This window comes from Balaenoptera borealis (assembly GCF_965194805.1).
Source record: "Balaenoptera borealis genome assembly, chromosome: 19".
NCBI classification, from domain to species: domain Eukaryota; kingdom Metazoa; phylum Chordata; class Mammalia; order Artiodactyla; family Balaenopteridae; genus Balaenoptera; species Balaenoptera borealis.
In genome coordinates, this window is record NC_138878.1 from 26,713,889 (window position 1) to 26,741,226 (window position 27,338).

Below are 27,338 nucleotides of genomic sequence, written 5' to 3' on the forward strand. Positions count from 1 at the left end.
CCAACTAGGAGGGCCAGGGTCAGAGCCAGTCCGCAACCCGCCGGGGCCCCACCGCCCCCGCCCCGCCGACTCCTCTCCCTCCCCTCCCCCCGGGAGGGAGGAGGAGACTCCGCGGCCCTCCCTCGGCCCTCCCGGCGGCGACCGCAGCAAGCCCCGTGCCCGCTCCGCCCATCCGCGGCGGGTCGGACGTCCGGAGCCCGCGGGTCCCCGGCCGAGGTGAGCGGGGCCGCCAATGCAGGAGACCGAAAGCCACAGCTTCCCGGGAACTCCCTCCAGGCCGCGAACCTTCCGCGGGAGGGAAGGGGTTAACTTGGGGGCGTGTTGGAGGAGAGGAGAGCACTGGGGCTCTCGCGTCCGCAGCAACCCCCAGACTCGGAGCAGAACTTCCTAGCCCCCTCCCCGGGTTCCCCCACCTCCTGGGGCCCGGGCCTCGGGAGTGAAGGGGCTGCGGGAGTTGGGGGTAAGGCAGGGCCGCCCTCGGAATGCAGCGGGCCGGGACCGGACGGGAGGGGGGCGCCAGTGGGCGGGGGCGGAATTTGGAACTCTCCCGGGGGACCCAACGTGGTCACCATGGCGAGTGTGGGATGGACAGGCAGCGCGGGCCAATCGGAGCGCGACGCCGCTGCCCTAGGCCTGCGGCGGCTGCCAATGAGGGACCGCGTGGTGGGGTGGGCGGGACCGCGTCTCGAGGGGCCAGGAGACCCTCCTCCCTCAGCCCGCCGCTACCGTGAGCTGGGAGGCTGGGGAGGGGGCAAGGAAGTGAGGTCTAAGGCGTCTCTCGTGGTCGTGGGAGGGCAGAAGGGGAATTTCTGGAAGGAGTTGGGGCAGGTGGAACGACGGCTCAGTGCGAGGAGAAGGGAGTGGGCCTCGGTTGCCTCACCGTTCTGATTGTACGAACGACTGGTGTCCAGCAAGCCCGTTCCCCATCCGGAGCTTCAGTTTTTCCGTCTTAAGTGTCGGTTATGTAGGGCTGTTGTGGAGCTTGGATTAGTTCGTATTGGCGCAGATTTTTCCCACTTGTTGGACAAAGCTTTTAGGTATCTTGTTAGTGCCTCTCCCCATCCTACAAGTAAGGAAACAGCCTCAGAGAGGGCACGGACTTGCAGATAGCACACAGCATAACAGAGGCAGAGATGAGACTCGTGGGAAGTCTGCTGTACAAGAGTGAATAGTTCAAGGAGTTGCTCAGAGGCCCGGGGCAGGGGTCTGCCCCCATGAAAGGCTCCCATCCTCTCCCAGCTATGCTTGGCCACTTGGCCTGATGACTGAGGACCCCATTGTGTAGGTGGTCCCAGGGGCATCTTGCCCCTCAGGTGATCACGACCCAGGAGAGGAGGCATCCCGTTCCAGCATACTAGCGCCCCACCCCCAGCCCTACTTTGCTGCTGGTCCTCTATGTGGATGTGGACCAGTAGCTGTACCTCTGGGTCTCAGTTGGCCCATTTATAAAGAAGGGAGTTCTGATCGGTGATTTAGGATATCTGTGGCTCCTGGATATGAGATGGGGGTACCTGGGAACAGGCCAGGGGTGGCTATCCCCTCGGGCTCCGGTTCAACCTGCAGGCTCAGCTTACCTTCCTCCCTCCTTCTCAGTCCTCTCCTGGAGGTCCAGTGACTGGAGCGTGGGCAGCAGGTCAGAGGGACAGGCGCCCACACTTTGTGGGCTGACCAGCCTTGGACCCTGCACTTATCCAATCAGGCCGTCCTTTGTGGTTTCCTGCCGGGCTCTGCTCCCTGCCCACAGCCAGGCCTGTGGCCACAGACCAGCCCCAGAGCCCCACCTGAAAGGTTCTGGGAGAACATAGAGGGTTTCTGAGCTGGAGGGAAGAGTAGGGCCACCAGGCGCACCGGCCCCAATCCCCTAAACTGGGCCCCATCTAGGCCTCAGCATTGCTTACTCTTCTGACTAGATATGAGTCATCTAAACATGCTAAGGACAAAACACAAAGTTGTCCCCCTGTGAGTCAGGCTTCCTCAGGTAAGATGCCTGATCCTTGACCTGGCCATGAGATGACTTCTCACTGTGACGTTGGCCTCAGACAGATTCTGACACCTACCTGTCTCAGAGCCTGGCCACAGAGTGACTCCTGATCCTTAGGATGGCTCAACCCTCCCAGGTTATAGGCAACCCTTAACTGTTCCTTTTCCATCCATCAACCTGGGAAGCATTTATGCAGCATCTGGGCCCTGTGCTGACAGCCAGCAAGACCAAGATGCCCTTGTGGACTTCACAGTGTGGCAATTGCTGAAGAACAGGGAGGTGCCAGTGCTTTGGGAGCACTAACATACTCTGTGTACAAGGTCAGGGAAGGCTACCCAGAGGAGAGGTATCCCAAAGTAGGTCTTAAAGGATGCGTAGGAGTTTGCAGCTGGAGAAAGAAAGGAGAAACAAACATTCCAAACAGGTCCATGAGCAGCAGGAACCACTGGTCACTCTGTGTAGACAGGGCTGAAGAGGGCCTAGCCTGAGGCAAATATCGGATCAAAACATTATTGTTTCTGTCCTATGAGTGGCCAGCCGCTGCCTGGAGCAGTGAGGATGGCTGCAGGGATGGGGTTCAGGAGCCCTGAGTCCCACGTGGCCCCGCTGCCCAGCTCAGGGGATGTGAAGCCATGGTTCAGCCTTCTGCTCTCCACCCCACCAGCCAACTTGGAGCATATGTTGTATGCAGGGCCTGTCCTAGTGGCTCTGGGTGGCACAAGTGTCCTACCTGGGTTGGGGGAAGCCTGGACTGCAAGAAGAGAGAGGGCAGCTGGCCAGGTCTGGCTGCGGAAGGTTATGGGGCTCTGCTCCCCGGCAGAGAGCGGGGCTGGGGAGGCCAAGGCGTTTTCTGGAGGTGGTGGAACTGAGCTTGAAGCGTGGGTGGGGTTTCAGAGGCTGAGGGGGACATCCCAAGTGGGGGAACAGCCTGAGCAGAAACCCTGAGGATTCAAGCAGGAATAGACCCGTCTGGCTGGTGGGAGGCAAGAGAGGGGAGGGTGGGTGGGAAAGGCTCTCTGGGCCTGTGGAGGCTGGTCCCTCCTCCACCTAATCCTTGGGAGGTGGTGACACCCTGCAGGAATCAGGAGGCCACCCCACACATATCTGCACACCCCTGGGGAAGAAGGTGCTGAGCCTGGTGGGGAAGGGCAGGCAGGGTAGGGCAGCTGGAGCCTGTCTCTACAACTGCAAGCTGAACCTCCGTGTGGCATCGACTCTCGGTGAGTGTGTACGTTACCAGGGCTTGGGTGTATGTGTGTGTGTGTGTGTGTGTGTGTGTGTGTGTGTCCGTCCGTCCGTCCGTCCGTGTCCCCAAGGCTGTGTTATGTGAGTGGGGTGGGGGTAGGGGTGAGGGGAGGCGTTGCTGGGCAGAGTCTAGCTGCCCTTAAGTGTGTGTGCAGGGCTCCTGGTGTACTGGGGGTGGGCTTCTCCAGAAAACCGACCTTGGGCTCCCACCCCCATGCCTTTACATGTGTGCGCACACACACCCTTCAGGGGACCCTGGGCCTGCAGGAGGAAAGGCGGGGGGGCTGTTCAGAGCCCCTCTGTCCCCACTGCTCCCTACCGCCAGCCCCCAGGAGGGGAACAGGAGCTGAGTCTGGAGCCCACCCCTGCCTTTAGTGTGGGCGCCTGGAAACCATTAGGGGCCGGGGTGGCGCCTGCCCTGCCCCTGCGCGACAGGCTTGGGATTCCTGGAAGGAGTGGGCCACCCCTCCCTGCCAAGCCCCATGCCAGGCCTGGCAGCTCCCAGAGTGTCAGAGAGGATGTGGCAGTAGCCCCCCCCGCCACCCTCTCAGTTTAGGGGCTGCAGGACGGGCCCAGCAGACAGGGGCCCGGCCCTGAGCACCCCCTCCTCACCACTCCCCCTCCCCCGTTCCCAGCACAGCTCTGGTGGGGCTGGCGGGGCCTGCCTGCCGGGCTGGCACTGTATTTCCTGCCTCCTTCCCCTCCCCCGTAGGCTCTCACATTGTTTTTCTTTTCCAAGAGCTTCTCCATGTGGAGCTGGGCCAGGAAAATGGGGCGAGGAGGAGTGTGAGTGTCCGTGTATGTGTTCGTGTGTATATGCTTGTCTTAGGGATGAGTATGTATCTTTGCATGTCTCTGTGTGTCCATCATTGTGGGCACGTATATGTCTTCAGGTGTGTCTGTAACGCTGTATCTACAAGTGAGCGTGTCTGTGCATACATATAGTTGTGTGTGCATATGGGGCCATCTCTGAGTGTGTGTGTGTCTGCCCGTGTCTCTGTATCTATATTTACATGTATGGGATTGCTTGTGTGTCTACAGATGTGTGTCTGGGTGTGCACATGTCTGTGAATGCACATGGAATCTAGGCCAGCCACCTCATTGCACAGTTGGAGAGACTGAGTCACAGTGGGCACTCAGCCTTCCAGGGATCCCTTGGGGAGTCAGGGGTGTACAGGGACCTGAAACCTAGGTCTGTATGGCTGTGTCTGTGTGCATAACTTTGTGCAGGTGTTACTGGGGTTGAGACATGCATGTTTGTGTGTCTGGAACTATGGGTGGTGACAAGGCATCACCAGTTACTCATATGTCCCAAACTTGGATGATTAAAATGCAAATTCCCAGCCCCACACCTACTGAACATGATTCTCTTGGGGGGTGAGGCCCAGGAACTGCATTTTAAGCAAGTGTCCAGGTGAATCTGAAAGACTCCTTGATCTAGAAGCGCTGGCCTCCCTCACCCCTCACCCCAGTTCTACAGGCGGAGAAACTGAGGCCCAGTATGGGGCAGTGGTTTACATGAGGTTGGTGACAGAGCTGGGCCTAGAGCTGGCGCCTGGTGAAGGCAGACAGTAAACAAACAGCAAATGCACTAGAGAAATGGAGGAGGATCACTGAGGAACTATGACACTGATGGTCATGGATTGAAACTGACACTGGTCCACACAGTGGTGTAAAACCTGCGATGCCTGGTTATACGGGTGAAGGCAGGAGCAGGCAGAGCGGTGGAGGCGACCAGGGTTGGCGTCGCCTGGAGAGACAAGAACAGGTGAGACAGCTGGGGCGCTCAGGGCGTTTGCGAGGACGAGGTTGCGACCATGGCACGTAGCAAGGAGAGAAGGGACAGGGTGGGCGGTGGGGACAGTGAACAGGTGGGGCAATCGGTAGGCTGTAGCTCCTTTGGAGACTGAAGAATTTTTGGTGTTGGAGCCCTAGAGGGAGTGAGCTTGGAACTGACTCTTGAGAGAGGTCACAGCTATTGGTAATGAGAAAGGTTGCGGCCACTGGCATGATCAGGTTTGTGTTTTTATTTTTTTTAATAAATTTATTTATTTATTTTTGGATACGTTGGGTCTTCGTTGCTGCATGGGCTTCTCATTGCGGTGGCTTCTCTTGTTGCGGAGCATGGGCTCTAGGCACGCCAGCTGCAGTAGTTGCGGCATGTGGGCTCAGTAGTTGTGACTCACGGGCTCTAGAGCAGAGGCTCAGTAGTCGTGGCGCACGGGCTTAGTTGGTCCGCGGCGTGTGGGATCTTCCCGGACCAGGGCTCGAACCCGTGTCCCCCGCATTGGCAGCAGATTCTTAACCACTGCACCACCAGAGAAGTCCCAGGTTTGTGTTTTTAAAAACTCACTCTAGCTGCCGCTCTTGAGAATGGATTTGAAGAAGACAAAAGGGGGCAGGGGGAAGGGGCAGGGAGGGCGGTGGCTGCAGTCTCCCAGGTGGGAGATGATGGTGGTGGCCTTGACAGGTTAGTGGCTGAGGAGGAAGAAGGTGGATAGATCCACGTGATGTGTAGACAGATCAGACAGACTGATCTGACTTGGAGGCGGGGATAAAGCAGATTCCAGGATGTTCCCCACAGCATGAAGGAGTAAGGAAATGCTCTTCTCCCAGAGGGGACATCAGAAGGAGGATCCAGTAGTGGGGAGAGTGGAGACAGTGAATCCCATCCGACTAAGCTGAGTCTGAGTTGTCTGAGGGACATGCTGGTGGTGTGGGCGGTTCTGGAGGGCAGCCCGGTGTGGAGAGAGAGATTCGGGGTTATTGAGGACATGGTGAGATGGATCAGGCAGGGGCAGCCAGAGAGGAGAAGGGGGCGAGGACTGGATGGCACCCGCACTCCAGGGAAGCTGATGGGGAACAGCTGGAGAAGAGGAGGAAAACCCGGAGAACATCCTGGGAGAGAGCAATGCAAGAAAGGAGGGATGGAAGGTGCCCAGAGCTAGAGAGGGCACACCTGTGAGGGCTGAGCTGTGCCCAGTGGGTGGGGCAGGGGAGCTGGAAGCCAGCCTGGCAAGGCCTGATAAGAGAGAGAGAGGGAGGTGGACAGGGCGGAGACAGCAAGTGTGGACCACTCTGGATGGGCCTTGAAAGGGAGGAGACAGAGAAGTGAGGTGAAAGTGCCAGGAGAGACTTCAGCAGGTGGAGAGGCCCCCTGGAGAGGGATCATTGGCAGGGGTGGGAGAAGCTGGATGTGGGGGGACCTTTGACCCAAGGAGGGAGAGCCCCTCTGTCCTCTTAGGGGCAGAGAGGAGGGGGCCGTGGGGCTTGGGGCACGACAGGGAGGGAGTGCCAGCCTTACAGCTTCTCTTTTCACTGTGAACTCTGACATTAGATCACCTGCCAAGAGTGAGGGGCTTAGAGGCCGGAGGAGGGTGAAGAGGGGACACAGAGCGTTGGCCAGACAGTGTTGGGACACTGTTCCGGGTTGCTGAGAGCCCCACCAGCAGTGCCCTGATGGGTCCCTGAAAAAAGGAAGAGATGGCAATCAGGGCAGGGCCTTAGGGGCCGGGGTGAGGATCTGTGGGACAGGCCCAGCTGAATGGGGAAGGAAGTACGAGATGCCCTGAGGGGCTGCTCCTGGTGGTCAGCACAAAGCCACATGGAGGGAGAGTGTGGCAGGTTGGGGATAGAGAAGGGCACGTGTCTCACTTATTTTAAAGGGGACGTGGCCCATGAACAGCAGAGCTCAGCGGCAGGCATGGGGGGCACCTCACCACACCGCACCGCCACCATCTAGACACCGGCTTATTTCTGTCGTACCACCAGTGCGTGCAGGTATTCACCAAACCTGCACCAGTGTTTGCGTTTGGACTTCTGGATGCTGTATCTGGATTAACTCCAGGGCTTAACTTTGCTGAGCCTCCCTTTCCTCTTCAGTAAATGTCTATAATTTCCCCCAAGTCTGTTGAGAGGATAGTTCACATAGCCATGGTGCCTGGCCCTCCATAAATGTCACTGTCATTGTCATCACGTGCTGGGACAAAGACCAGGAGCCAGCCCCTGCCCTCAGCAAACTCACAGCCTGGGGTCAGGATGGGGAGCACACAGGGACACAGATAAGTGGTACAGTGAGATTGGCTAGTGGAGACACGGGCTGGGGCTGACCACCTGGCCTGAGGGGGTCCGGGAAAACTTCTTGAAGAAGGTGATATCTCAGATAAGTTTTAAGGATGAGAAGCGTTAGCCCAGTGCAGGAAGAGGCTGGGAGGGGACTCCTGGCGGCAGGGCCAGCATGGAAGCATGCAGCATTCCGGGTGGAGAGAGAATAGTATAAGCCATTCACTGTATGAGATGGGACCTGAAGATGAGGGACAGCAGATCAAGGTTTCAGGTCAGCTGCGGCTGCTGCAGGGTGAAGGGACTCAAGGGGGGAGTCTGGAGGCCAGTGAGGAAGCGGTTGCAGGCCCTTGCTCACCATTCCAGCCTCACTGGGGCTTCTGGAGGTGACCATTTTCACTCCTCCCACCTTTGCCCATGCTGTTCCCTCTGCCGGTTACTCCCTTCCCATGGCTGAGCTTAAGAATATGGACGGATGGTAGTCACCTCCTAATAATGGTTGTGTTCTCCCACAGGTTGGAGGAGGCGTCCCCCGCCCCGTGGCCGGGAGAGCAGCGGGTAGCAGTGGCCATCATGCACAGTGGTATCGCGTCCGCCGTGCGCGCCCCGCGACGCCTCTGAGTCTGGGAGTTCCAGCCCAGGGCCCGCGAGCCTGCCCGCCCCCGCGGCCACACCATGAGCCACGGGCCGAGCCCCCGGCTGGCCGAGTCCCCGCAGCTGTCCAAAGGTAGCCTCCTGACCATCTTGGGCAGCCCGTCGCCCGAGCGCATGGGGCCGGCCGACTCGCTGCCGCCCACGCCGCCGAGCGGCACGCCCTCGCCCGGGCCACCTCCCGCTCTGCCGCTGCCGCCGGCGCCCGCGCTGCTGGCCGACGGGGACTGGGAGAGCCGTGAGGAGCTGCGGCTGCGGGAGCTGGAGGAGGCTCGCGCGCGGGCGGCGCAGATGGAGAAGACCATGCGCTGGTGGTCGGACTGCACGGCCAACTGGCGCGAGAAGTGGAGCAAGGTGCGCGCGGAGCGCAACCGCGCGCGCGAGGAGGTGCGCCAGCTGCGCCAGCGTCTCGACGCGCTCACCAAGGAGCTGGCGGGCGCGCGGCGCGAGCGCCAGGAGGCGCAGGGCGAGTGCGAGGCGCGGGGCCGCGAGCTGGCGCGGCTGCGGGGCGCCCGGGGGGTCACGGACAGGACGCCTGACGGTCCCGAGACCGAGCCAGAGAGGGAGCAGGAGCCAGTGCGCGACGTCGGGTCGGAGAGACCCCAGGGCAGCCAGGTGCGCGGCGCGGGGGGGGGGGGGGGGGGGGCTGCTGGGCGGGGCCTTCGCGCTGGAGTTTAGAAGTGGGAGGGGCTGATTGACTCGGGCAGAAGAGGTGGCCGCCTGTCTCAGAAAGAGGGGTGGTAAGGGCCGGGCCTGCAGGGAGGTTTCACTCCTTCGGGGGGTCGGGCTCTGCACTGCAGGACCCCAGGTTACCTCCCTTCCAGAGACCGCCCCCAGAGCAGAGAGTCCCCGGTTCTGGCGGTCCCTCCACTCCCACACCTGAGTAGCCAACAGAACCAAGAAATCATCCTCTTTGAGCAAGAGCAGGTTCTAAGCACTTACCTGGAAGACATCCATTAGTAGCAGAGCTGAATCCATTCATTCGTTCAATTTGAATTTAGGGGAAGGGAGAAACATTTATAAGAGGTGTCAGTCAAAGCTGAGGGGTGGGGGGTTATCAGGGCAATGGGAGCACAGAGGAGGTCCCAGATCCAGGCTTTGAGGAGGGGGCTGCACAGAAGCTCTTCTGGAAGCATTCCATTGAAGCTGAGACTAGGAGAATGCGGAGGAATTGGCTGTGAAAAGTGCAGGAAAGCATTCCGTTTAAGCTGAGACTAGGAGAATGCGGAGGAATTGGCTGTGAAAAGTGCAGGAATGCATTCCAGGTGATGGAAATTCTGTGCAAAAACCTAGAGGCTGAGAGTGCCTGGTGAGTCTGGGAAATGGCATCCATGGTTCGATGGGCACCTCCACAGGGCGCTAGGCTCTGCGTGTGCATTGTCTGGTTAATTCTCAGAGCAACCCCAGGAAGTATTTCCTTTACAAACGAGAACACTGAGGCGTTGAGAGGTTAAGTACCAATGGCTCCCAGCTGGTGACTAGAGTCACTGGGAGTTGACCCCAGGTGAACTCCAGAGCCCATGGTGATAATAGTCAGTACATCTGGAATATTAATGGTGTGTGTGGAGGGCAGCCTCCCCTGAACCAGCAGGCCTGTCACCAGAAGGCCATCTAGGGACAGAGTCCAGCCTCAGGTTGCTCCCAGCTCCGTCCCCAGGCAGGCCAGCTCCTCTAGCTAAGATTCTTGGCTGCCCCTCTCCTCTCCTGCCTGTGGGCTAGAGTGGGCACTGCTGCCTCCTGGTGGCTGAAGCCCCTCCTCCCCAGGCCTGCATGGTGTTTGCAATTGGGGTTCATTGCTTTTCTTCGGGACAGGGAATGAGAGCCCCTGTATACCAACCAGCCTCACGGCACTATTCCTGTTCTCTCCTTCTTCTGGTTATCAGTCACAGTCGAGGGGGTGGCAGGTACCAGCGGTGGGAGCTCTGGAGTTGCAGTCTGAGTTTGCTCTCCAACCCAGCCGTGTCCTCTGTGACCCACAGCAAGTCCCTTCTTCCCTCCCTGTTTCCTCATTTGTGAATTGGAGCTTTGGACCAGGTGGCATGAGAGGCCCCCACCCAGACAGTCTGAGATACAAGAGGAGTAGAATCTCACTCAGGGAGGCCTCAGGGCCACTGTCCCAGTCTGGATAGGAAAACCAAGGGCCAGTCAGGGAAGGGGCTGGCCCAGACTCATCTGGAAAGGCTGTGGGAAAAGCCAGGCTGTAACAGAGGCCATGGGCATCTTGGGTCTGTAGTCAGAGGCAGGCCAGGGGGCAGACAAGGGCAGAGGGGAAGGGGAGCCTGGCAGGGAGGAAGAGGCCTCAGAGTTGAGTTAATAATCCCTCACTGCTTCCTATCTGGGAGCTGGTTCTGCTCTCAGAGGCCACCCCCCTTCCTCAGCACACCCACTTATTATGTTTCAGGTGTTTGCACCTGAAAAACGGGATCTTCGAGTGGGAATTCCTTTTGAGGGAATCTAGTCCTTATTCGTTGTAGGAATCCCTGCTTCTACATTCATTCACACCAGTGTCCCACCAAATGTTTGCATAGTTCCACTGACAGGGAGCTTACCACCTATTCTGGGGACTCCTCCAGGATTCAGGGAACCTTAGTGGCTGACTCTGTGTGCACTTCCAGGCAGTGCAGGGGGAGGGTGTGTCCCTCCCTCTCCAGGGGTGGAGAAGCAGGCAGCAGAGAGAAAACTGGGGTCCAGAAGGACTGTGTGACTTGCCCAAGGTTACCCACCAAGCTGATGCCAGACCCTGGGCCTAGGAGAGGCCACGATGAAGGCCAAGAGGGTGAGGATTCAGCGACCACTGACCCAGCCTCCACCTTGGACCCCACAGGAGCTGGAGCTGGTGGAGGGCCTGCTGAAGAGCAGACCAGAGGAGCCCGAGGGCTGCTGGGAGGCACGCAGCCTAGGGGCCGGGGCCTCACGGGGCAGCTCGGGCCGCCAGGAGCGCAGCCGACTGCCCTGGGAGGACACCGCCACCATCGAGGAGGACGCCTCCAAGTTGACTGCCCTGCGGCTACGGCTGGATGAGTCCCAGAAGGTGCTGCTCAAGGAGCGAGAGTAAGTCCCGGGAGGCAGGCAGGGGCGGGGGCCGGGCCAGGCCACGCCAGGGCGTCCTCAGAATCACAGAATGAAATCCGTGTCTCAGAAGGTGGGATTCACTGAAGCGGAATGGTACTGTTTCAGTCTTGGGGCTTTAGAACAGTGGTGCTCTGCCCAAGGACACAGTGTGAGGGTTTTTTTTATTGTTATTAATTCAAATAATACGTGTTGGGCATCGGGGTCAGGCTCTGCTCGGCAGTGAGGATACAGCCATCAGTAAGACCAGAAATCCCTGCCTTCATGGGGGGAGAGTGCCGTGGGCAAAAATAAAAGCAGGGAAGAAGGGATAGGGAGATTGGGGGGTTGCAGCTGGGAATTTGGCTTTGGACGTGTTGAGTTTGAGATGGCACGGAAGCAGTTGGGGACATGAATGAATCTGGAGTTTGTGAGACAGGTCTGGGCTGGAGGTAAAAATGCAAGAGTCATCGGCAAATAGATGATACTGAAAGCCGTGAGCTGGGGTGAGAGTGGATAGGGAGGTGGCCAGAGGATGGGGCCCTGAAGCTGACCAAGTTTAGAAGAAGAGGGAAGCAGCAAAGGAGACAGGAGAAGGGAGCCAGTGGGGGGCAGAGAAAGCAGGAGAAACTGTGTCACAGAGGAGAGGGTGATCAGCTAGTCAAGTAGGAAGAGGACTGAGCACTGAGCAGTGGATTTAGGACGTGGAGGTCGCCAGTTACCTTGATCGGGGCACAAGCCTGATTATGATGAATATTTTGTAACACCCTCTTTTCTGTCCAGAAATTAAATACAAAGATAGTTTAACTTAACTACACACAGAAGTCTTTTAAAAATCAACATAATGCCCCTGTGAAGATAGAGGCAGAGATCAGGGTGATGCTTCTGTAAGCCAAGGAACACCAGAAATTGCCAGCAAACCACCAGAAGCCAGGGGAGAGGCATAGAACAGATTTCCTCTCACACCGCTCACGTGGAACCAACCCTGCCAACACCTTGGTCTTAGACTTGGAGCCTCCAGAACTATGAGACAATACATTTCTGTTTAAGCAAAACAAACAAAAATCAACCTATTGTACAAACTGAAATGTAAAGAAATACTAGACTTCAGAATAGGAGACCAGCACGGTGTGGGGTTGGTCGTAAAGCACTGTGTGCTGGGGCCAGACACCATGCTTGTTACCCACAGTGCCTCCTTCACGTTCAGGACAGAGTGCAGGGTGGGGGTCACGAGAACACATGGGACTGCCACCCAGTGATGATGACAAGAGGGGACCCGTCCTTCAGAGAGTCACTGGACAGTGTTTTCCAGCTTTTCTAACTGCAAAGCTGTGTGTTCAAACCAAGCCTACATAAAACAGATAGGAAGAAATGGGGGTCTCATTTGGCAGATGAGCCCAGGGCCCAGTGCCCTGGAGACCTGGTCACTCCACACTGGGAGCTGGGCACCTGTAGCTGTGCAGAGGGTGGAGCTCCAGAAGAAATGCAAAACCAGGGTGCCTGCCGCAGAGTGGGGTGCCAGGGCCTTGAATGCAGAGGCAAGCACTTTGGATGTGGGATTGACAGGTGCAGACTACATAGGAGGACTCAGCAGAGGGCCCCAGTGGACTCACCCCTATTTATCCCTCCCTCTCCCCTACCCAGGGATAAAATGGCACTGAGCAGGAACATTGAGAAGCTGGAGGGGGAGCTCAGCCAGTGGAAGATCAAGTATGAGGAGCTGAGCAAGACCAAGCAGGAGATGCTCAAGCAAGTGAGTCCTGGAGACCACGGGGGCTTCCTGGAGGAAGCAGTGCTGCACTGTCGAATTTCAGCAGAGGGAATGGAAGAAAGAAGGGAATTCATTCATTCACTGTCAAGCACCAGCCATGTGCCATGCGGTGTTCTGAGTACTGGGGCAGGCAATGTCCTTACCTTCAGGAGCTCACCTTAGCGGGGGCCGTGGTGAGGGAGACCAACAGTAAGCAGGTAGATAAATTCAGAAGCTGTGAAGGAGTCAAAACACAATCAAGAGAAATGAGGTGGTGGGTCATAGAAAGGCCTCTCTAAGAGGGTGACATTTGAGGCAAGACCTAAAGGGATTAGAAGAAGCCACCCTTGAGAAGAGATAGGGGCAGAGTTCCTGGCAGAAGGTACAGCAAATGCAAAGGTCCTGAGGCCAGAACAAGCCTAGTGTGTTCAGGAAATAGAGGCCAGTGTGGCTGGAGGATAGTAAGTGAGAGATGAGATTGCAAGGGGAGCTAAATCCCATAGGCCTTGTAGACCAAGATGAAGGGGAGGAGTCTGGACGTTCACTGGGCACATGGTGCGAAATCTCGCTGGAGCCTCACAGCAGTCAAGAAATCTGGGTCCTGATGTCCCCATCTTACAAATGAGGAAATTGAGGCCCCAGCTGGCAGAGAGGGGATTCCACCACTGCAGTCGGGGGACTCAGGACAGGCAGGGGTCAGGCTGGGCTTCGCTTACTGCTTCCTGTGCAGGCCCTGATGGCCACCAGGGGGCGCAGCCACCCACGGAAAGCTGGGCTGGATCCCTGCTTTTCCAGAAGGCGGGAGGTTCACAGACCTCAGAGCCTGAAACTGTCCTGGAAAACCGGTCTTTAAGTAGAATCTCTTTAAGGAATCTCCTAAAATAGAGCTTCCCAGACGTCACCCTCATCCTCCTGAGTCAGCATCTTTGGGGGTTGGGTCCAAGAATCTGTCATTTTAATCTTTTCAAATTGTGTAATCTTTTGAAGAAAAGTGAGTAAGACACAACTGTGCAGATTTACAGATACATAATTATAAAGATTCTCATTTGTATCAGGCTTTCTTCCCTCAACATTCCATATTTAAGGCTCATCCATGCCATTGCAAAGAGCATTCATCTGGCAGTTTTCCCTGCTGTACAACAGTGAATCTGCACTATTTTAAAAGCACCCCAGGCGATTCTCATGTGACCAACCCCACACCCACAGGCAGACCCGGATTCAGATCCACTGGGTGCGTTCAGCCAGTGTTCACTGCCCTGGGCCCAGGCCATACAGGGATACGGAGGCGGGCAGACAGACATGCTGTCTGTCCTCCCGCGCTCACATTCTTGGGGGGACAGGGGGGTGGAGAAGTACCCCTTCTAGGCAGGGAGGACAGGAGAGGCCTCCCTGAGGAGGGAGCATTTAGGCCAAGACCTGAGAATGAGAAAAGTCAGCCCTTCAAGATACCTCGGAACGGGGGCACCAGGCAGAGGGAACCACACATGTGAAGCCTGCAGTGGACAGGAACTTGTGTATTTGAGGACTAGGGAGGAGGCCGAGGTGCCCAGAGCACAGAGAGCTCAAGGGAGAGAGGTGGGAGATGCGGTCGAGGGGAGACAGGTAGGGGTCCAGTCGTGCAGGGCTTTAGGGGACCATAGGGAGGGGTCAGTTTTTATCTTTTTTTTTTTTTTTTAATTTTATTATTTATTTATTTATTTTGGCTGCATTGGGTCTTCGTTGCTGCACGCGGGCTCTCTCTAGTTGCGGCGAGCGGGGGCTACTCTTTGTTGCAGTCCGCGGGCTTCTCATTGCGGTGGTTTCTCTTGTTGCAGAGCACGGTCTCTAGGCGCACGGGCTTCAGTAGTTGTGGCACGCGGGCTCAGTAGTTGTGGCTGGCGGGCTCTAGAGCGCAGGCTCAGTAGTTGTGGCACGTGGGTTCAGTAGTTGCAGCATGTGAGATCTTCCCAGACCAGGGCTCGAACCCATGCCCCCTGCATTGGCAGGCAGATTCTTAACCACTGCGCCACCAGGGAAATCCGTCAGTTTTTATCTTAAGGAACCTGGGAATGGAGATATGATTGGGTTTATCTTTTTTGTTTTTATTTATTTTTTGGCCACACCGCATAGCTTGCAGGATCTTAGTTCCCCAAGTGGGGATTGAATCGGAGCCCCCTGCAGTGGAAGCGCCCGAGTCCTAACCACTGGACCGCTAGGGAATTCCGCTGGGTTTATATTTTTTAAAAGCTCCGCCTAGGCTATTGTTGTGGAAAGTGGGTTGACTGGGGAGGTGGGGGGGCAAGAGTGGACACTGGGAGGCTAGATGGTAATGAGGTAGGAGGTGAGAGATGTTGGAAGAGGCAGAAGTGGTCAAATTCGGGGTCTGTTCTAGATACCCGGTGGCCCATTTGGGCACCACCCCAGGCTCCTTGCTGAGCCCTTCTGCACCAGTGCCCACCCCCAGGGCTGGTGGTCCTCACCTAACCAGGCTGTGCTGTATCATGCAGCTCAGCATCCTGAAGGAGGCCCACCAGGACGAGCTGGGCCGCATGTCCGAAGACCTGGAGGACGAGCTGGGTGCACGCTCCAGCATGGACAGGAAGATGGCGGAGCTGAGGGGCGAGGTGAGGCCACTGGGAGCGCCTGGGGCTCGGGGGACCAGGGGCCCTGCCACCATCAGTCATTCACATAGAAGAGGGCAGGAACCAGGCCTGTACACTAAGGGGGAGCCAGCCACACCCCGAGGGTGCTCCAATCTGCAGGGGGTGGGCCTCTCTCCCACACAGAGACTAGAAGTGCCCTCACATCCTGCACACCGTGAAATAAGCCCGTGTTAATTATAGCCGCTGCAGCTGGACCTGCTTCCTGGAGCCAAAAAAACGGCTGCAGGAGGAGGTGTGGAGGGGGAGCCTCCAGCTCTGGCCTTCCGTGCCCCCTCCCTGTGGACCCCTCCCCCTGTCCTGCCCTGTTGCAGATGGAGCGGCTGCAGGCGGAGAACGCAGCCGAGTGGGGTCGCCGTGAGCGGCTGGAGACAGAGAAGCTGGGCCTAGAGCGTGAGAACAAGAAGCTGCGGGCACAGGTCGGGGACCTGGAGGAGGCGCTGGCCCGGCGACGGCGGCAGACAGCCAGCACGCTGGACTGCGACCTGCGGGCCAGCCAGGCCGCGCTCTTCGAGAAGAACAAGGTGGGGCAGTGGGTGGCGCGGCCAGGGCTGGGGCAGAGCGCCTCCTGGGTGTCCAGCTCCAACCCGCAGGGGGCCAGGGACCGTTGAAGTAACAACTACGGACAGAGGTGGTAATCGCCCCAGCCGCGGCTCCTGCCGGGCGCCCACTGTGGGCCAGGCTCAGTGATATCATAGTAGCTGCATTTATGGGGCACCACTGTGGGCCAGGCTCAGTGATATCATGGTAGCTGCATTTATGGGGCACCACTGTGGGCCAGGCTCAGTGATATCATAGTAGCTGCATTTATGGGGCACCACTGTGGGCCAGGCCCTGTGCCGGTGCTTTTTGTCCATGATATCACTTAATCCTCTCAACAGCCCTTTTATTAACCCAACAAATGTTTACTGAGCACAGTGTGTACGCCTTGTTCTAGGTGCTGGGGAAACAGCAGTGAACAGACAGGAGGGACGTGGCCCCCCCTCATGGAGCTGGTGGCTCAGGGGGATGCAGGTGTTTTTCCCTCCCTCACACACTCACGCTGGTCACACAGCTCCGTGGCTGGGCGGGAAGAGGGAAGAGGGAATACCAGGGGACCTGGCTTAAGCCCTGGTCATGGGGAGACTTCCCTGAGGCAGTGAAGTTTGAGCCCAGGTCTCAAGGGAAAGCAGGTGTTGACTGGTAGTGAACTGATTCCGGGAGAGAATTCGGAAATACTGTGAATGAACGTCCCGTGGTGACAGGGACATGGAGCTTTGGAGGAGCAGGGAGGCCGGTGTGGCTGGAGGGCAGTGGGCAAGAAAGACGCGGTAGGTGAGACAGGAGCTCAGGGCCACCTTTGAAGAGTAAGAGGTAGGTGCAAGCAGGTTGCGGTTCTGAGCGCTCACTGGCTGCTGTGTGGAAGGCGGATAGGAAGGCAAGCCGGTGGGGAGTCTGTTGCCGTTTCCTGGGGCAGCGGGAGATGATGGAGGCCAGGACCAGGCTGAGGTTGGTGGAGATGGAACAAAGAGGATGGATTCAAGAGACCTTTAGGTAGTGCCTGTCCCCATTTCATGAATGTGAAAACTGAGGCTCAGAGAAATCACAGAGCTCAGGGGTGGGCAGCTCCTCTCCTGGCTGCTCATCCTCTTCCCAGCCACTCTGGCTTCTGATCTCTTTTCTTCCGACACCCACTCCCCAGCTTAGCTCATCTCCAGACCCAGGGCTTTAATGCCATTTACACACCAAAGAGTCCCGACTTCACCCCTCCCCAGAAAACATGACTCAGCTCAAGTAGGCTGCTGGACACCTCCATGTCTTCTCCAGCAGGCGCCCCAGAGTTACATGTCCAGAATGGAGCCACCAGTTCCACCCACCTCTTCCCTCATTGCCCCGCGTGCCTTCTCACCTCACTAGATGGCACCTCTAGCCTCCAGCTGCTCAGCCAGCTCTCGTACTGGTATTTTAGACAGCAGGTGGAGAGATTCCGGGCAAGAGAGACACCGGCACCCCTAGAACTGCCTGACCTCATGGAACTCCCTCGCACAAGCCCTCCCCCAATCTCTGCTCCCCTGCAGGAGCTGGCAGACCTGAAGCATGTGCACAGCAAGCTGAAGAAGCAATTCCAGGAGAAGGTGGCGGAGCTGGCACACGCCAACCGGCGGGTGGAACAGCACGAGGCAGAGGTGAAGAAGCTGCGGCTGCGGGTGGAGGAGCTCAAGAAGGAGCTGGCCCAGGCTGAGGACGAGGTGAGCGCCTGCTGGGGCCCAAAGCACAGCCTGCAGACCTCAGCTGGGGGAGGTGGGAGTGGGGCTGCAGGGCCCTCCCATGTCGGTCCATGCTGGGTCCCCTGGCACAAGCCTGACTCTCAAGAGGGACCCAGGCAGGATAGAGCAGGTGGGTGGGTGACAGATGGTGTGTGAGTAGGAGGATGGGAAGAAAAATGGACAGACAAGGTGGATAAGTGGTTGAATAGATTAATGGATGGATGAGTGGGTGGATATGGAGTTGGTTAAATAGAAGGACAGAAGGATAACTCCATGGATGGATGAACAGATGGATGAGGGAATAGGTGGACAGATGGATGGGAGAGGGAGAGAGGATAGATGGATGAGATGTAACAACAGATGTCTGATGGGTGATTGGTTGGATGGATGGATGGATAGGTAGATAGATGGGTGGATGGATGGATGATGGATGGGTATATGGAAAGATGGATGACTGAGGGGATAGTGGAAAGATGGACAGACAGCTGACTGGGTCAGTGGGTGGAAGAATGAATGGAGAGGGAAAGAAGGACAGACGGATGGGAGGACACAAAGGTAGGGTGAATGGGTGTCTGAAGAGATTAATGAACGGTGAGTGGGTAGGTGGGTATCTCCATGAGCAGATGGATATTTCCATAGATGAGTGGTCAGATGGACAGATTCGTAGGGTAGGTGGGTTGATGGATGGATCGGTAGCTTGGGGCGTTAGAGGATGGGTAGATTTGGAAGGGAGGGGCAACAGGAAAGAAGAGAAGCGAAAGGGATGTTTCCCTGGAGGAGGTGGGCCTTGGTCTAGGCCTCAAAGGAGCGACAGGAATTGCTCTTGGGGAAGGTCATTCCCACAGAGGAACAGCAGGAGTGGCTGGTCCTAAGCAGATGGCAGGGCAGGCTGGCCCAGCCCAAGGTGACTCCCACGCTCTTGGCCCTGCTCACCCCCCAGTTGGACGAGGCCCACAACCAGGCGCGTAAGCTGCAGCGGTCACTGGACGAGCAGACGGAGCAAAGCGAGAACCTGCAAGTGCAGCTGGAGCACGTGCAGTCCAGGTGGGCCCAGCGTGCAGCCCCTCCGGGGGAGGACTCCTGGCTGGGGCACAGAAACAGGGCAGAGGAGCTTCCAGCCGAGGGAAGCCAAGGGTCAGGGGTCAGGGTTGGAGCCCTGAGTGGGGCTAGTGGGGAAGACAGAGAAGGAAGAGATCTGGACGTCCTGGGGCCAGAATCCTGTCCCCTCCAGGCAGGAAGGGCCAGGGCCAGGAAACCAGGGAAGGGAGTGCAGGAAGTAAGACCAGCTGGGAGCCTTGGAATTGTGTCATGTGTCCAGAGGATAGGAGGGGCGGCCAAAGAGGTCAGGCCCAACGTGGGGCAGCAGGGAGGGCCAGTGGGTCTGGGGAGTCTTTGATAAGAAGAACGAGCAGGCGGGGGTGATCCTGAAGGACTGGAGGGCAGGGAACCACGGAGGAGCCCCGGCTTTGATGGCAGCCCCGACCCCCTCATCTGTAGACAGGACCCATCAGCCCCAGTGAGGGAGGACCAGAAGGTCTGGGGGACCCACCCAGCACACTCTGCATCCCTCCCCTGCCTCCCTCTCCATCACAACACCCTGTGAATGGCTCTCTCCCTCGACTCCCCCTCAGAGACATGAGATGACAGATAATATCTAGTCCCAGCCCCTCCCCATTTCAGAAGCCCCCACCTGAGACTGATTCTTCCTGTGCCGTGCCTGGGGCAGGCCCTTACCTACATCTTCTTATTTCATGGAATAGACAGAGCCCAGGCTCTGCAGCAGGCTGCCTGGGTGGTTGGGAATTCTGGCTCTGCACTTAGTAGCCGTGTCATTTTGGGCCACTTACTTGACCTCTCTTGGTCAGAGTTTGCTCATCTGTTAAATGGGCCTGATAACAGTTTTTATTACCTCCTGGTTGTGGGAGTTAAATGAGCTGATCTATGCTTATAAAAGTACCTGGCACATAATAAATGCTAAATAGTAGTGGAGCTTTTGTATTTGGGTCAGATATTGTGCTGTAAGGATCATGCTCCTATGAGAGAAGGAAAGGGAAAGATTTTTTTCCTAGGGGGCTGGCAGACGAGGAAACTAAGGCACGAGAGGGTAAGTCCTTCCACAGCTACACAGCTAGTGGGTGGTCAGGCCAGATCACCCCCCGCCATCTGCCACCTGAGCCCTCATTTACAGAGCATGTACTGTGTGTGCTGAGTTTCTGTGGCTAAGAGTACAAGCTGTGGAGCCAGACCTGTCAGCTGTGTGCCCTGGCCAGCCGAGGCTCAGTTTCCCCAGCTGCCTGGGATGCTGCCTGTCAAGTGTTGTTCAGGGGCCCAGGCATGAGTCCAGGTCAGGCTCAGTGTCTGGCCAGCTCTGCCCCCCCCCACCCCACCCCCAGCCCCACCCAGCACACACCCCTCCAAAGGCCGCCTAGCCTCAGGGCTCTCCCGCAGTCTTGGCCACATTCTCCGGGAGCCATAAACTCCCAGAATGGGCAGGCAGACTCTGCCCAGCCTCTCAAGTGCTTCCATCAGGGAGGGCGGGGCTGCCCGGGACCGCTGCCTTATTTTATTTCCCAACTTTTTGTGCTTTAATGTGCCGGGGACAGCTCACTAAATCACAGTGCAGTAATGGAGGCCCCCGCCTGTGCCCCTCCCTGCCGTGTTAATAATTCATGCCTTCCAGTAAGATGCAGCCTGGGCGGCTACTCCGCTGGGGGTGGGGTGCAGGGGAGCCAGGGGAGAGGGGGGATGGGCATTTCCTCCACCACCTCTTCTTAGAGGGAAGTTTGCCTCATACATTTTGGCTTTAGGAATTTTAATGTGGGGAAGAACTAGGGTGGAGCGCTTTCTCGCTGACATTAAGGATGTAGGGGACTCAGAACCCACACCCCCAAACTCTCTCCCTGTGGGCTTGGGAGCCTGGCTTGGGTTTGAATCCCAGCAGCATGACCTTGAGCCTGCTGCTTCACCTCTCTGAGCCCCTGGCCCACTCCAGAGCCAGCCAGCCAGTTCAGAGCCGAACACTTCTCACTGCTGTCTGTGGGACTTCGGGCAAATTACTCAACTGCTTTGTGCCTCAGTTTCCTTGTCTGTAAAATGGGGGTGACAGAAGCACCTCCCTCATTTCAGGGGCTTCTGGGAGGATGAAGTGAGGTGAGGTAATGTTTGTAAAAGGCCCAGTCTGGTGCCTGGCAGCAGGGAAGCGCTAGGGGCGGCTTAGCTGCTGTCAGCACCAGCTGATGAGGCTCACCCCTGACCCGCCTGTCACCCCGCCCCACAGGCTCCGCAGGCAGCAGCAGAATGCCCCCCTCTTTGGAAAGATCCGCAGTGCTCGCTTTGGCGCCGAGGAGGCGGGGGACGGAGCCAGTGACCTGGACGAGGATGAGGACCTGCAGATCCAGGTGGCCTAGAGCTCCCAGGGCTGGGCAGGACTGGCCAGCAGCCCGGGCCCCTGGGTGCCCAGGCTGACCAGCCACTTGAACTGATGCAGCTACCTGTGCTCACTCTGGGAGCAGACCACGGTCCCTGCCACAGATGACTTCCTTCTCTCCCACAGTGGGCATCAGTGGTCCCACCTTACCTACACTCTGTGAAAGGGAAGCCATGGCCTATGTTTTATATATATATATATATATATATATATATATATATAATATATATATATATGCCTGGGGTCCTTGGACCCATTTGGTTTTATAGACACAGGACCACTCTGAGGCCCACTCTAGGTGCCCCCCCCAACCCAGGACCTTCTTGCAGGGGGAGCGGGTGTCAAAGGAGGGCTGTTGGGACCTCCACCCAGGCTGCCTCTCTGGGCCTCAGGGGTCGGGCGGGGGTTGTGGCTGTTCATAGTACAATGTGATAAACCCAGTCTTTTGTAATAAATGGAGTTCAGGTTCTCGGGCTGGAGTCCTGAGAGTGTGGCAGATGTGGGCACGCAGTGTGGGGGACAGACAGGATCAGCCTACCCCTGGCACCGAACCTGAGCTCAGGAATATTGATATTAAGTCACTTGAATGACTTAATAAATGAATGAACGTGAGAAAGAATGAATGAATGAACACTGGAACTGCTGAATGGTCTGGAATCCAGCTCCTTTGAGGGGAAGGAAAAGGGAAGGCGCATGTCTAATCTGGAGGAGACTTCAGTTCTGGCACCAGATGAATTCAAATCTCTGCTCTGCCTCTTACTGGCTGTGCAACCTTGGGGAAGTTAATTGCCCTCTCTGAGCCTCAGTTTCTCCATCTATAAATTAGATGTCTCATAGAGCCATCTGGAGAATTCGGTGAGTTCATCTGGAGCTCAGTAAAGTTTAGTTATAATTGAAATACTTGAAGGTATGCCCTGGAGAGGGGGGCTTTGCCAGCTGGGTCCTGCCGTAAGGGGTGAAGTTCAGGCAACTGACTGGTGGGTGTTTACCCAGAGGTAGGTATGAACACAACAAATAATAAATCCTTTTATCATTCCCCTAGCCCTGCTCTAGGTAGTGAAATTACAGGTAATCTTATCTTTGATACTTAATTTCTAAACCTTCTATGACCAGCCAATTTATATTAAATCTGGTGGAAAAGGTTATTAAAAACACAGTAGCATATATTTTTGAATCTTCACAAGTTGAGGTGGCATTTGAGACACCTGCCCTTGATGGGAGTTTTACATGAATTCTTGGTACCAGGGCCTGCTTTCTGCAGGAGGAGGCCCTCTCAGAACTGTTCTAGCACGCGGGCCGTGGCGAGTTCCCTGTATTCAGAGGTGAGTACAGAGAGGCTGGGCTTGGATCAGGGGCCTGGCACCAAAGAGGAGTTAAATTCAATTGACAGAAAAAAAAATTCAGTTAATAGAGGGGCTCCCTGCCCCGAGTGGCAGCCGCACTAAAGGACTTCTCTCTTGTTGTGGCCCAGTCTGAGGGACCCCTGGGGCCATGGTGCTGGGACCCAGTGGATGCCACAAGCACTGGGGGCTGAGGGGAGGGGAGAGGCAGGCCCATGAGCCCAGCAGGGGGTGATAAATATGGGCACCAAACATTTCATGTCCCCTGTTGCCAGACCCCTGTTGCTAACCATGCTGGAGAGGTGGGGTTTGCTGTCATGGCAAAGAGGCCCAGGTCCCCTCCTGTGCTCTGAGGGGGAGAGGAGGGAGTGGGCAAGACCCAGCCACCGGGATCCACACCGCCACCCACCCCCGTGGGCCTTTCCTCACAAGCCAGGGCCAGCAGAAAAGGGAAAAGGCGCTGCGGGAAGAGGACCATTTCCTGCCGGCGGGCGGGGGCGGGGTGGGGGGGGCTTCTTTCTGTTTTCTCTCCCGACAGGAAGCTGGCCCTAGAAGAGGCTGAAAGTGCTGCCCTTTGACCCCCAGGAGCCAGGAGCCAGGCGCTCACTGACAGCAGCCCTGAGAGCCGCCCCTGGGCCCCCAGGCAGACCTGCCATTCCCAGACACAGAGCAGAGCGTCCGGCACAGCAGGCTCTCCCAGACTCCCTGGCACCTCCAGCGAGATAGTGTGGAGCAGGGGCCCGATTATAGCCCCTGTCTGCGGGCGGGGCCGCTCCTGAAAGCATCACAGAGGAGAGGGTCTGGCCTTCCGCCTCCAGTGTACAAGGGAGACCAGAAGCCTTGGGAGGGAAGCACAGCCGCAGACACGGGGCTGGAAGATTCTCTGGGCCTGGAACTCTCGCTGCCTCCCTGCTCACAGCCCTTCTGTCCCACTGGTCATGAGAGCAACATCTGCCAACAGGAAGGAGCATCAGCTTTGGCTCCCGTGATGCTTCAAAAGCTATATTTAATGCATTGCTAATGTTAATAATGGGAGGTTTTCTCATAAAAAATGTGGGTTTCCCCCTCTTGAGAAATCAGCACCTCAGACCACGCTGGGCTCACACTCCTGCGTGACTGCAGCCGCAGGGCTGAGAGGCAGGTGCTCTCCGGAAGGGGGCGCGGCCACCCGCTGAGCCACAGTCCCCGCCGCTCCCTGCAGCCTTACCTGCACCCTCCTCGTCTCTATTACCGCCTGGCCCCCGAGGCGTGTGAGTGCCCTTCCTCTGGCCTAGTCCAGTCTTTCTTTGAACAGGTGAGGAAATTGAGTGGCTGAGAGGGGCGGCACTGGCCAAAGTCGGTGTGAAGTATAGCCAGGCCAAGTATACGTGTCATTCTCGGGATCAGAACTCCTGCAGGCTTCTTGTCACCACAGGGGTGACTGCCGAGAACAGGTAACATGTATTGAGCCACGCCATGTGCTTTACAGTCTTGTGAGGCAGGCACTCCCGTGGTCATCTCACTTGACACCAAGGATGCAGAGGCTCGGAGGGAGCAAGTAACTATCCCAAGGCCACACAGCTGGTTAGTGGTGACCCTGGCACTCCAGGTCAGGCAGTCTGAGGCCAGAGCCCCCACTCCTGGTTACGCCCCCCTTCCCCCAGCCTTCCAGGGCAAGGCCCCGAATGGTGCAGCCCCTGCCCTCGGCAGCCCCACCGCACTCAACAGACCCTGCAGCTCCAGCCATGTTGAACTCCCTTCCTACCACCCAGAAGTGCCCCTTCCCTGTCAAGAGTCCCACCAGCCCCTCAAAGCTCAGCCTACTTGGTTCATTCTTAGAGTGTTAGTGGGTTGTGTACCTGTCTGCTTCTCCCACCCCACCAGATGCTCCTGGAGGGCAGAGAATCCTTCCAGCAGCCAGCACAGTGCCCTAGGCCTAGTGAGCATCTTTAAAGGAGGGGAAGAATGATGGCTGGCTGGCTGGCTGGATGAGATGGTGGAAGGCTGAAGCCAGAAGCACCCCCCACCCCTGACTCCAGCTTCACTGCAATCCCTGCAGGACCAGTCCTAGGTATCTTTCTGCTGGTCAGCTGAGAAGTCTCCCAGGCACTGAAAGCCACAGCAGTCTAGGGGCAGCAGTGCCAGGGCCTCTTCTCACGGGCCTGGAGTGCCCGGACAAGCTGCAGACCTGCTGGGCCAGACACTGCCCCACCCGGCCCTCCTCCCCCTGCAGCATGAGGCTGGGGCCCCTGGAGTCTGTCCTCTGAAGGTTTGGCCTCCCCTTGCTCTCCAGCCAAGTTTGTTTTGCCCCTACCAGCCAGCCCCTAGGGATCCCTGCCTGGAAATTTATGCCCAGGAGTGAGTCCCCAAGCCCCAGCCCTTCAGGCAAGCTTGGCTTCTAGATCCAGCTGCTTTCTGATTGGCTGTGTGTCTTTTGGCAATCTCCTGTCCCTCTCTGGGCTTTCATTTCCTTATCTATAAAATGGGGACAGTAGCAACTGGATTCTCCAAGCATAGTATAACTTCACTGTTAGTATTATTTTTCTGGCTTTCCTTATGGTCTGCATCCTCTCCCAAGACCCTAGCTCCCTGACTGCCTGGGGGCCCACCAGCCACCCTGGGCACCCCTCTGGGGCAGTGGGTGGTGGGCTGGAGACAGAGGCAGCACCCAGGAACCAGCTGCAGCTCTCAGCCCGCTCCCCCACCACCACCACCCATCTCCTCTGCCTACTAATTGCAGGGTTGCAAGATGCCAGCTGCCTCCCAGGCCCCAGGTGGGTGCCTCCCAGTGGATCAAGGGCTCCCTGGAAGGCCTCCCAGTTCTCCTCCAGCCCCACAGACCCAGCTGCGCTGGGGTGGTCTCCATGGTGCTCAGACCCCCTCTCCTGCTCTGGGAGGGGCCCTGAAAAGGTGTAAACATAAAGCCTTCCTCAGGCTTTTGCATTTCCCAGGCTTTCCCCACATCAGAGAGGAGCATCCTGGGTCCCCCTCCCCGCCTCGAGGACTAGCCATGGCTCCCCACTGCTGGACCGATAAAGTCCCACTCCACATCTTGGCCCATGGTGGGTTTCAGACTTGCCCTTAAGCACGTTCCCCAGCGGCCTTGGTCTCAGGTCCCTGTTGCTCTAGGATGCAGTCCAGACAGGCCCCTCTCTCCCTCCCACACTGGCCTCCCCAGCATCCTCTCCACGCCTGCCCCACGGCTGGAGTCCCAGTGGCGTGGTCAGACAGGATGGCAGCTCCACAGTGACGGGGGCGTTCCTCATCTGCTCGCACCGGGACCTCAAGCTCTGAAGGCAGGGGCCCCGCCTATGGGAACCCGAATCCCCTCCCCAACCCCACCACCAGGAAAGCAGGGGGAGTATCATTCAAAGCCCATGCACTGCCACTGGAGGTGGACCATGGCAAGATGAGGAAACCGAGGCCCAGAGAGGGAAGGAACCAGCCAGTAAATCACAGAACCAGGGTTCGAATTCGGGCAACTCCTAAGACCAGGTGTTCTCCGCTACAGCCCTCAACCCAGGTCTGAGTCTGATTCAAAGCAGATGCTCTGTGACTGTTCAGGGAAAGGAGAGGGGGAGAGGAGAGTAAGGTAATAATGGTGTGAACCGCTGTCACCAAGCCCTCTTCTCTTGAGATCACTCGAGGTTCTTTCTCACCCAGCACCTGACTTGATGCTCTAACTTAGGCAGGTCCGAGTCGGGACGCTCATTACCTAGATGAGTTAAACTGAGGTACAGAGAGCAAAGTGGCTTATGCAAGGGCACCCAGCAAATATGTGTTAGGAATCTCCAGCTTATTTTAATAAGGTCATAATCGTTCACTCCTTTGATCTCCATTCTAATAACTCAAGAGAGAGCAGCCAAAGAGATGTGGATTCGCCTACACCCCTAACTAAGCATCACCTACCTGAGCCTCAGTTTCCACGTATGTAACACGGGGTGCTGTGGGGATTAGAAAGGACGTTTGTCAAGCCCCCAGCATGGGCTTCAGCTCCCAGCGGTATTGTTGTTTGTCCACCTTTGTCCAAGGACACCCGTCATATCTGTGTGGAAGACCAGTTGTCCAGGCAGGAAACGTGCCCTTGTCCACACTGGGGTGGGGTTCTCTGTCCAGGATCTGCCTCTGCCTGTCTGCCCTGCCACACTCAGCTGTCCCTGCTCTCCGTCCCATCTCAGAAACCTCCACTTGATCACCTGCCCAGTCGCCCAGGTATCTTAATTCCAGGATGGAAGGGGGTTTAGGCGGTAACACTGGGAGAACAAAGGCATCTTTGTCTGTTCTTGGACCACCACCCGCTTCTGACCAACTCACCCCATTGGCTGATAAACTGGAGTTAGGTGTGTAACAAAATCTCTTGGGAATTTGTCTGGTGGGAGTCCCTTATCAGATAAAATTTATCTGATCGCCCAGTCCCCAAAGGGTAAACTGAGGAAGCCGCCAAGCTAAGGGGGAAAGGGTAGGGTCAGAAAAAAGAGGAGCCACGCCAGGCAGTCTGCCTCTGTTATTTCTTTGGATGCTCATGACAGCCCAGTGAGGTGATCACAGGTATCATCCCACCTTACAAGTGAGAAAACCAAAGTTGAGACCCTCAGGAGCTTTGTGAATCTGGGCCATTGTTCTCTAGCAAGGATGCTGGTAACCACTGCCCCAGCAGCTCCTGGTGTACTTTAACTGTAACTCATGCCTCTTCTCTGGCCTCCAGGGCCCTTGCAGGTCTGGATGGTGTCTCTGTGCACAACTTCATCTACCACCCTCTCCCCATCGCTTACCATTCCAGCCCGCTGGCCTCCTTTCTACTCCTCCAAAACCCCAAGTCCGTTTCTGCCTCTGGGCCTCCAGGCATGCTCTTCCTTCTGCCTTCGTATCCTCCCCTGGCTTCACTAGCTACATAGATATTCCCTCTCCTGTGTCCATTAACCTCCTTCTCAGTCCCTTGACATCGATTTTTCCACATGGTTTCTCCTTCT

The 27,338-nt window shown here is 57.0% G+C and overlaps 2 protein-coding genes across 4 annotated transcripts in view; one reads left to right on the forward strand and one right to left on the reverse strand.

Annotated features, from left to right (window-relative positions):
• Positions 1 to 2,958, reverse strand: part of ADGRG5 (adhesion G protein-coupled receptor G5) — a 31,681-nt gene extending 28,723 nt beyond the window's left edge. Inside the window, exon 1 of the mRNA XM_082369575.1 lies at positions 881 to 2,958. The gene's annotated coding sequence lies outside the window, so the exon portion shown is untranslated. The remainder of the gene's footprint in view (positions 1 to 880) is intronic.
• CCDC102A (coiled-coil domain containing 102A) lies at positions 124 to 21,518 on the forward strand. 3 transcript variants are annotated; one of them, XM_082369576.1, is made up of 9 exons: positions 124 to 216; positions 7,804 to 8,554; positions 10,764 to 10,990; positions 12,632 to 12,740; positions 15,224 to 15,340; positions 15,691 to 15,900; positions 17,434 to 17,604; positions 18,563 to 18,666; positions 20,900 to 21,518. In XM_082369576.1, the coding sequence occupies exons 2-9, from the start codon at positions 7,964 to 7,966 to the stop codon at positions 21,027 to 21,029; spliced, it is 1,659 nt and encodes a 552-aa protein (XP_082225702.1). In that variant the 5' UTR covers positions 124 to 216; positions 7,804 to 7,963; the 3' UTR covers positions 21,030 to 21,518. The 3 variants fall into 3 exon arrangements, with proteins under 3 accessions (XP_082225702.1, XP_082225704.1, XP_082225703.1); XM_082369578.1 differs by lacking the exon at positions 124 to 216 and adding an exon at positions 243 to 460; XM_082369577.1 differs by lacking the exon at positions 124 to 216 and adding an exon at positions 3,014 to 3,201.
• Positions 21,519 to 27,338: the final 5,820 nt, after the last annotated feature.